Source organism: Morone saxatilis, unplaced genomic scaffold, assembly GCF_004916995.1.
Source record: "Morone saxatilis isolate NCDOM2014 unplaced genomic scaffold, NCSU_SB_2.0 Contig11, whole genome shotgun sequence".
Lineage (NCBI taxonomy): Eukaryota > Metazoa > Chordata > Actinopteri > Moronidae > Morone > Morone saxatilis.
Window position 1 is genome coordinate 1,461,053 of NW_023339663.1, and position 9,690 is coordinate 1,470,742.

Sequence of the window (9,690 nt, forward strand, 5' to 3'; positions counted from 1 at the left end):
TTGGTGAGCTGACTGATAAAGAAATGAGCTACATGTTTCATCGGTTGGTGCGCGGCAGCGGGAGGAGTGTAACAGTGAGGGGTCGGGGGTTACTGACAGATTGGGTGCGCTCTGTCAGGAAAGGAAGGCGTGTCCGTCTACTAAAGAACAGCCGTTACTGAGGACTGAGGAGGACGGCGTGTCAAGCTAGGAGGAGCATTTTTCTGTGGAGGAGGGTGGGTAAGGTTCAGGAGGGGGGGGTGGGGTACTGAAATGGGAGTGGGGTAGTGGTGGTGTTGTGTTCAGGGGAGTATCTGTGCCTTTCTGGGACTCGTGCTTGGCCAGGCTCTCCTTGTGCTCATAGCCCAGGGCACACTGGTCCTGCTTCTCCACCTCTACCCCATACCGCCCTCCAAACCCACGCTTATAGTCTGCAACATAACACACACACGGACAAACACACACACACACACACATAAATAGACAAACAGAGACAATGATACAGCGACAGGTCTTCAGGATTCACAAACACTCAGTGACATGGAGGAGACACAGTCCAGTGGTTAAACCATCGCCGAGCTCTTTCACTGTGGTCAAAGCTCGACCACGAACACTGAGCTCCTGCTGGCTCCTGCTGGCTCCTGCTGGCTCCTGCTGGCTCCTGCTGGCTCCTGCTTGGTGCGAGGACCTTTCTGCTCCACTCGGGTCCCCTCCTCTCTCTGCACAACATGAATCTGTCCCTCCTCTCTATTTCTGGCTCCTTTCTTTCTCGGCCCCCTCTCAGGAGAACTGAATGTTTGTGACATTTACTGACTGGGTGCTTTGCTGTGGATATGTGGTCTTTTGACACAATGTCTGCCACACTGAAAATGCCAAGGTGGACATATTTTTAGCAGCTACCTTCCTAAGTGGGGACAGAGGCTATGTGAATGTGTAACTACATTAGGCTGTGAACTAGAGTGGAGTTTGTATGTTCTCCTCCGGTCTGTGTGGGTTTCCTTATGACCCACATCACAGGAAGACCTCAAATCTAGGAGTGCTGGTCCCAATAAATGAATTATAAAAAAGGTAACACTTCATTTACATCGTCTTTATAGAGTATTTGTAACACTTCACGAGTTTATTAGTCTGATATTACCACTGTGGTTAAGGTTTGGTTAGATTTAGGCACAAAAAACATCTCAGTAAGAGTTTGTTCATGAGCTATCACATATAGATAATCTGAACACTGTATCTGTACACGTTTACTACTGCACTTATTCACTGCTGAAGGCCCGACATGCAAATCTAAATCAGAGCTGTGGTTTCACTTCCTCTGTCTGAACCTTTTTTTTTTTTTTTTTTACCCGCAGATTGAGGAAGTTGTCAGCTTTTGAAAGACCACATCCAAAGCCACAATAAAACCACATCAGAGCAGACGTGCAGGGCTGAAGAAGAGAAGTTTAACAGTGAACGCACACTGCGTGCTTAACTCGAAGCAGACAGCTTGTAAAGGCTGAAGTTTGGTGGATTTTCTCCTCGTTCAAAGTTCTAGCAAAAGTCAAATGGAGTGTTTGATGTGCGACAAGAGAAACACACGTGTGGCTATCAGTGTTTTTCTTCTGTAGGAACAGCAGATTTTGAACAAAGGAAGCAAAGAATCACAGAGCAGCTATATATTCCATTTATACTGAACTTCTTATTTATGATGCATTTGTTACCAAATCTAAAATATTTACAATAGAAAAGACATCGACTGGTTTATCAAACTTTTATCGAGTAGATAAGCAAATAGGATGTGTTTGAGCAGGACAGGACTCAAACACACAAACTCTGTAGAAACAGAATCAGAACCAGTACCTTTCTGGGACTCGTGGAGCTGTAGTTTCTCCTGGTGGTCCCATCCCAGTGCCGACTTATCCTGTCTGTCCGTCTGCACACCAAACTTGCCCCCGAAGCCTTTCACATAGTCTGCACAAACACAGAGAGACGTTAAAGCCTGAACACGTTTGTGAATCCTACTGTTGTCCTCTGGTTGAACTACCTGCAGTAGGGCTGATAACATCATTATTCTGATATACTCCTTATATACACTGCAACTAACACTTATTTTCATAACGGATTAATCTGCCAATTATATTCTAGTGTCATCATTTGGTCTATAAAATGTCAGAAAAAGAAAAGTCAAAGGTGATGTCTTTAAATGTCTTCTTTTGTCAGTCCACAACTCAAAAGATATTCGGTTTATTGTGATAAAACAATGAGAAAAGCATATTTGAGGAGGCTGAAAATAGCATTTCCTTCAATTCTGCATAAAAATTACTTTAATAAATAAGCAATTATTAGAATAGTTTGGAATTATTTTTCTGTCAATTGGCTAATCGATTAGTCGACTTATGGCTGCAGCTGTAATTGTAAAGTGCATTTCTTGAATGTCAGCTCTTGGTTAACTCAGTTATATAAATACCTGATACATAAAGACAATTTCTTATACAGACAGAAACTTAAAAGCGAATACGTCCTCAAACAGTTCTGAGTCTAACGTGTGCAGAATTAAAGCTTCTTAAACAGATGTATTCCTACGCACAGGCTGTGTTAACACTGGTGCATTAAAGAGGCCGGCGCTGTTATCAGACCATGTGACCTAGTTATCACAGCCTGCGCCACATATGCAAACACAGCTCGGTGCATTGTGGGGAATTCTTGAGGTCATTTACACCTTCGATATGGGCCCGTATCTACAATCTGCCATCAGCCAATCAGGCTTTAAAGTGTGCGCAGGTGTGTCAGACAAGAAGCTGCAGGTAGAAGCTGCTCTGCTGTGTTGCAACTGAGAGTCCGGACGAGTCAGAACAGACTGGAAGGTGCGGCTCACTGAGGCCCTCTGGACACATGAACCCACTGATAACACATCAGCAGCATTCAGTTGGTTTTCATCCACCAGTGGAAATTAGGGCTGTAACTAACCATTATTTTTATTATCGATTTATCTGTCGTTCATTTCCTTGATTAATAAGTTGTTGTTTAAAATGTCAGAAAATATAGATCACTATTTCCCAAAGTGTCTGCAACCTAAAGAGTTTTAGTTTACTGTCATAGAGGACTAAAGAAACAAGAAAATTTTGACATTTTATCTTAAAAAATGAGTCAAAGCGATTGATAGATTATCCAGATAGTTGACCTAATAGCTGACTAATCGATTAATTGACAAATTGTTCAGCTCTGGTGGTAATTCTGTGATATTTTCTTCCCATACATTATTATGAAATACTGTCAGTGAGTATTGCTGTTAGAGTCAGACTGATACTGGATTTTGGCGGCGATGTTAATACTCGAGTGTAAAACAAAACAATAAAAGATGTAGTTTGATGGTGTTGTGATGTAGCGTGGGATGAAGGGATTATCATTGTTAAACCACCACCGCCTATCTGATGTGACTCACAGACGAGGTCAATTTAAGTTTTACTCTATAATGTTCACTGACGTTTGCCGTCGTCCTTCCTCACTGCCTGCAGTGTTTACCTAGAAGTTAGAGCAACAAGAAGCTAGGCTAACACAGTGTTACCTGAATAAAATGATGGATTTCTCTGGATTTAACCATTGTTGGAAACATTTTGGATACTGGAAGTACACAACTCAATAAAATATATAACGTAGGACCAACGTTTTTAGTCATTTTAAAGCAGAACTGTTGCACATTATTCGTTTAAGAGGGGCTGTTCTTGTGCCTGTGATGATACCGACCTTTCTGTGACTCGTGCCTCTCCGTTTTGCCCTGGTACTCAAAGCCCACAGCGCTCTTGTCCACCTTGTCGGTCTCAACGCCAAACTTTCCGCCAAAGCCCTTGGCATAATCTGCCAGAGGAGGGGGGGATGGGGCAGAAAGAGCCAAAGTTAAGACAGGAAAAAGTGGAGCTGAGTTAACCCTCGAAATATTCTTTCACCCTCAATACAACAGTAGATTTAAAATGAATGAATGTATTTGGATCCCCTGCAGTTTATGTGTGAGTGTACATTTTACATATAACGTGAAGTAAAATATCAACAAAGCACTATGAGAGTATTTCAGAGAAGAAAAACCCAGAACTGGAAGAACTGTCTAAAAAGAAAAAACTATACCACATTAGAATATCCCCCTCCCCCCACCCGTCCCCAGAAAACTGGCTTGGTCAGGCCCAACCACAGACCAGAAGGCGCTGGCGAGTCTGTGCCAATCACCTGAAATCTGAGAGGAGGAGGGAGCAGGGACACATTAAAGGAGACAGCATTTCAGAAAGGAAATGGCCACCCACGTCCAAAAAGACTCCCTTAAAGTCTAAACTTACACTATAATAATGTGATATTTGACACCGGGGGTAAACAAACATCACATCACACATGCAACTAAACAAAGCCATTGTTTGCAACCTTACATAAGCAGGCAAAGGCTGAGGAATGAAGGAAGAGGAAGAAATATTGTGATTTGTCAGGACCTGCAGGGAGCTGCGCTCACTGAGTCAGGCCGGGTTGTGTGTGTGTGTTAGTGTGTGCCCATTAGCCACATTTTCTCCGTATCTCTCCGGGGTTAATGGGAAATGCCGCACGGCAGGAAATCCAGACAAACCTTTCTGGGACTCGTGTTTCTCGGTTTTGCCCTGGTAATCGAAGCCCATTGCGCTCTCGTCGACACGATCTGCCTGCACTCCGTATCGCCCCCCAAACCCAGTGGTGTAGTCTACACAGCAAAGCAGGGGGGGGCAAGGGTCAAAGGGTAAAGCAGCATGGTAGCAGTGGTCACGAAGCAGCCCAATTCCAAATTCCCCATCAACATTTACTGGCAGTAGAATCAAAAGCCTTCAGACACATTCACTGCTGTCAGTATCACACAATAAGGTCACACTGCTTTTAAATCGACTTCTTTAAAAGAGATAAACATAGACTGTGTGTTGTCCTGCTTGTGGTGCATAAACACAGATATGTGCACTGTTGTTACAGAGTAGTATGTAGCAGTTACACTACTGAGGATCCATTGGAATTGGGCGTATGTTCAGCTCTCTGTGCAGGGTACTCTGGAGGAGATGAAGGCAACACAAAGGTGATGACAGTATGGGGTCATGAGAATGCAACTTCAAAATACTACAAGCTGAGGAGCCAGAGTTGACTGTTCATACTGTATACAGTGCAGTGTGTAAGGATTATAAGCAGTTGTGTTCTGGCTAATGAGGTTAAATTGCTGGATGTGTTTATTTCTTTATAGGCTTGATTTTAAGGGGTGCTTACAGAGTTTAAAATATACACAGTAGTTGTGTAATAGAACAATGGAACATCGTCAGGACACAGACCACAAAAGACACCTATTAAGTCTGTATAATTGTTAAAAGTAATCCAAAAAGTACATAACTATAGAAAAGATGTTTTCTACAAAAAGTTCCCTAAAAGGAAATAACTGGCCTCAAAATTACACAAACTTCCTGCAGTTACTGAGCGTCTCAGATGTTATCCAACTGTCTCAGAAAGTATAAATCATCCCGATAAAACTCCCATGTCCCTTAAACGAAGCGGTAACAGCTCAGCTTTGACCACCATAAAATATGTCACTTAAGCAGGGTAGTCAGTTTACATAACTCCATTTACATCCTCTCCAAGGGGCAAAAGGGGCAACCATTTTACTCTGTTTACCCAGTAAGGGTGTTAAATACCTCTACAGCTGAGGGTAACAACTCGAACCAGTTTCAGTTCCAACGTGCTGGAGCAGAGCCACGAAAAGGACACCTAACACCGTCATAATGCTTACAGACTGCACTGTAACGTATTATATGCCAGGAAAACAAACACAACACAACAGCTTATCCAGCCGACACCATGAACACGTGTTTAAACACGGTGCGTGTGCAGTCGGATCCTGGCACAGCAGAGATCAAGCAGCTTCTGATCGGCACAACAGGAGCACGGGGGGTGCAGCTGGCCACCAGCCAGGTGCTCATCAAGCTGTTTGTGCCTGGAAAATGTGTCTCCTGTAGGCAATCTGCAAAGCTTACGCTGTTAATAAAACCTAACTGACTGATAAAAGGGGTAAAGATAGACGAGAGTTTATCACACAGAGAGGTCTGCTAAACTACACTGCAGGTGATCTGAAGCACACGTACAAAAAGACAACCAGGTGGGCGATTACCTCTCTGCGAAGCGTGTTTCTCCGTCTTCCCAGCATACTCGAACCCAACAGCTGACTGGAAGGAGAGGAGGAAGCAACACTGTTATTCTACCGACTGCAGCATCTTTTATCCCTATCACAGTCATAATACACTACAGCCATTATGAACCTCTCCAGGAGCTGACTCAGCACAGCTGTGTCACTTCCTTCGCAAGGAGCTTGACATTTTACACAAAAACCAAGGAGATGCAGTTAAATGGTGGAGAGCCACAGGAAATACCTGGTCGACGCGGTCAGCCTGCACTCCAAACTTCCCTCCAAAGCCCTTGGAGGTGTCCGTCTGGGAACAGTGCTTGGACAACTTGCTCTGGTAGTCGTGACCCACAGCAGACTGTCAAGAAACACACAAAAACAGCACAACTTCACGACGCAGAAAGGGCAATAAGCGAACATCTGACGGGGGAGGGGGTCATGAAAAGAGCAGCACAGCTGGAAACACAGCCAGAGGTTTGAAGTGCTGACATCTGACTCATCAGTGTGGTGTAAACAGTGCTCGGTCATCACATTCACGCTGCGATGGGCACACAGGCCCGCAGAGAGAAAGGTGTGGACGGACGCGGCTGCTTGCCAGGAAAGATTATCGAGTGTGAAACGGCCACGACTGAATCAGCCTGTTCACACAAACATCGCAGAAAACGCTGCAGAGCGCTCGGAGGTCCTTTAGATGCAGATTTGTGAAAAGAGCCCTCTTTGAAACCCGGATTTAGCAAGTTGGTTTATATTTAGCTTCAGCTGCAGGACGGCCACAGCGACAGTAACTCTGGTTAGAAGAGTCATCTGTGTGCTGGTGGCACCGATTCAACTGTGCTGATGAATTACTAGACTCATCATCGATCCAGAGATCAAGTAACAGCCAACAATGAGGCTTTCAGTCGAATACAACTGGAGCGAGAGATTAATGTTTGACCACATGTTCGTTATGCATCCTTACACCAAAGCTGCCGGACAATTACAGCAGAACATGACGGCTTACTCCGATTATGAAGCTCAGGCACTTTGTCGTATCCATGTGTCTCGTTCAGAGCAGTTGTTTTGAAACTGGGTGAATTTACGCCCTTGAACACGAAACAACCGGGCTGAGAACACTTGAAAAGGGTCTCGGTCTGATCCAAGCCGAGTCTGGAGCGGACCTTTGTGGTGTGAAAGCAATCGAACCAACCACAGGATTTTACAATTAGCACAATGTCAAAAGCTAAACTGCTAATAAATGAATGAGCCGACAGTAAAATCTGTTCAGGAAGCGATCCTCTCGTTAAAAAATACAGTGTCGTCTGGCAGTAACCTGGATTTCCCTGTCTGGGTCTGATCATCGAACTGTAGGACTTGATAAAAACCTGTAACCTTGGACGAGATGAACAGAGCGTTACTGTGTGCAGTATTCAAAGACACCTTTAATGAGTGTTTAATGTGAGCTTGGAAACGGCCCACTTTGTAGCTGGGAGCAGATCTCGTGGTCCCTCCTACCTTGTCCATGCGGTCCTGCTGCACTCCAAATTTCCCTCCGTATCCATGCGAGGCTTTGGGCATGGTCTCCAGCTCCTTCTGCTTCAGGCTGGTGTGCTCCGTGGACACCGTCTCACGCAGCCGGTGGATGCTACGCCAAGGAAGCACACAGTTAGACACACGCTGCTTTCAATAAAGACTCACACCAAAGGGGAACATTATCCTCTTCCTCACTCTATGTGCTCCTGATGTCCCGAGCCCGACACCGTCTTGGCCCCCCAGCGCTGCTCCTTCTCCGACACGTCATTCTAGAAAACGGAGAGAAAGAAATGGCGATGAGGAGAGTGAAGGATGAAGCTGATAAGTGGAGAGAGGAGAAGAAGCGTGAGCAGGTACCTCAAAGTCGGGGTCAGTCTCCCAGTCGTCCCCTTCGTCATTCACAGCCACGCTGACCGACTGTCCTGCTGCTGCCTTCCACATCGTTAGTGCTCGCTGAAAAACAAGAAGAGTTAGAGGAACCAGACTCACGTCTTTAACAGACAGGACGACATGGACAGGCGGAACGATCACCTTACTTTAATGGATTACTTGTTTGGTCCATAAAAAGTCATTAAGTAGTGGAAACTGTTGATCAGTGTTTCCCCTCAAATGTCTTCAGTCCAGAAATATTCAGTTGACGGTCACAGAGGACTCAGAAGAGCAGAAAATATTCTTCTTTAAAGATTATCTATTAGTTTAACCGTTGACAACCACTGGATGAATCAGTGCAGCTGCAGTAACCCTTCTCTCCCTGATCAATGTCTAGCAGCTCCTGTCTGCCACATCCCCAAGCAGGGAGCTCAAACTGCCGGCCCGGGGACCCTCTCCAGCCCTCCACCCCCCCTCCCCCGGGCCCAAGTTATAATGTCAAAGATATGATATCATCTGGCCTGCAGGGCTGGTTCTTCCTCGAGCGGCTGCTGATCAGTTTTAACTACTCTCTGAAAGCTTTCTGAAAATCCACAAAGATGATATCAAATATATCAGAACTGCTGTTTGATGTTAATCGATCAGATATAATGAATCATTTATAGACCCTCAAAGTAAAGAGTGTTTTAGATACTTACAGCTAAAGCTCTGGATTTAAACCACACAAGGAATAAAGATAAATAAACAACATTACAACCAATGAAAATGATCTGAGCTGATGACACTGTAATCCAGATTCATCCAGTAATCCAGTGTGTAAAGTCCTTTATGCACATTACATCCATCAGTGCTTATCTATTTCATTTCATTTACAGATATGGAAATAAATGATATTATTTAAATAGTGAAGAGACATTGTCTGAGGAGAACATCCATTCACTGAGGTATGGACGTTTATAAAGCCAAAACAGAGCAAACGAATAACAATCATTTATTGTGAAATCAAAAAGGATGGAGAGACTTTACGTTCTATGAAAGCCACAGTTTGTGTGTGAGTTTATCTGTACCTGCTCACAGCAGCTCAGCTTACTCACCTCTTTCTAATACAAATGATCAGTTTATTGACAGAAATCCACATTGTGCATCATTAGACTGTTCTAACGTTCCTCCTGACAGCGTCCTATAATATGTGTTACTCTAGAAGCTTTAAATAAAGGCGTTAATGCAGTTAGTGATGGAATAAAGTGTGAATATCGCTCTGTGTGGCTGTTTGAACATTAATGTGGACGCTTCTGGGTTCCTAATGCTGACTCAGCATCAGGAGGACCACAGAGACCTCCTCCCAGACCCAGGAGGAGCCACAGAGACTGCTCTCCAGGGACCAGGAGGACCACAGAACGACTCTCCTCAGACCCACAGGGAGGGGCAAAGCGGGGCAGCTCCAGCGACCTGAGCCAGGGGGTAGCCTTCCTGCAACACCCAACACCGCACCGTAGCAGCGTGGCGTGCCAGGGCCGTAGGGAGGAAGAGCGGGTTCGTCAGGTGGAGGAAGAGGGGTCAGGGTGGAGAAGAGGGGCTCTCAGGTTGGAGGAAGAGGGGCCTGAGGTGGAGGAGGAGTGGGCCCCTCAGGTTGGCAGGAAGAGGGGGCCTCCCAGGTTGGAGGAAGGAGGGGGCCCCTCAGGTGAGGAAGA

The 9,690-nt window shown here is 45.1% G+C and overlaps 1 protein-coding gene across 4 annotated transcripts in view; it reads right to left on the bottom strand.

Annotated features, from left to right (window-relative positions):
- The window catches only part of LOC118342937 (src substrate protein p85-like), a 12,715-nt gene extending 4,578 nt beyond the window's left edge, over positions 1-8,137 (bottom strand). Inside the window, exons 1-9 of one of the 4 annotated variants that reach the window (XM_035681634.1) lie at positions 7,988-8,137; positions 7,826-7,899; positions 7,613-7,742; positions 6,369-6,479; positions 6,110-6,164; positions 4,562-4,672; positions 3,703-3,813; positions 1,819-1,929; positions 300-410 (exon numbers count right to left, since the gene is read on the bottom strand). In XM_035681634.1, coding sequence (XP_035537527.1) covers positions 300-410; positions 1,819-1,929; positions 3,703-3,813; positions 4,562-4,672; positions 6,110-6,164; positions 6,369-6,479; positions 7,613-7,742; positions 7,826-7,899; positions 7,988-8,071 — 898 coding nt within the window. In that variant the 5' untranslated portion in view covers positions 8,072-8,137. The remainder of the gene's footprint in view (positions 1-299; positions 411-1,818; positions 1,930-3,702; positions 3,814-4,561; positions 4,673-6,109; positions 6,165-6,368; positions 6,480-7,612; positions 7,743-7,825; positions 7,900-7,987) is intronic. The other 3 variants (XM_035681650.1, XM_035681641.1, XM_035681659.1) reach the window with 3 other exon arrangements.
- Between the last annotated feature and the right edge of the window lie 1,553 nt (positions 8,138-9,690).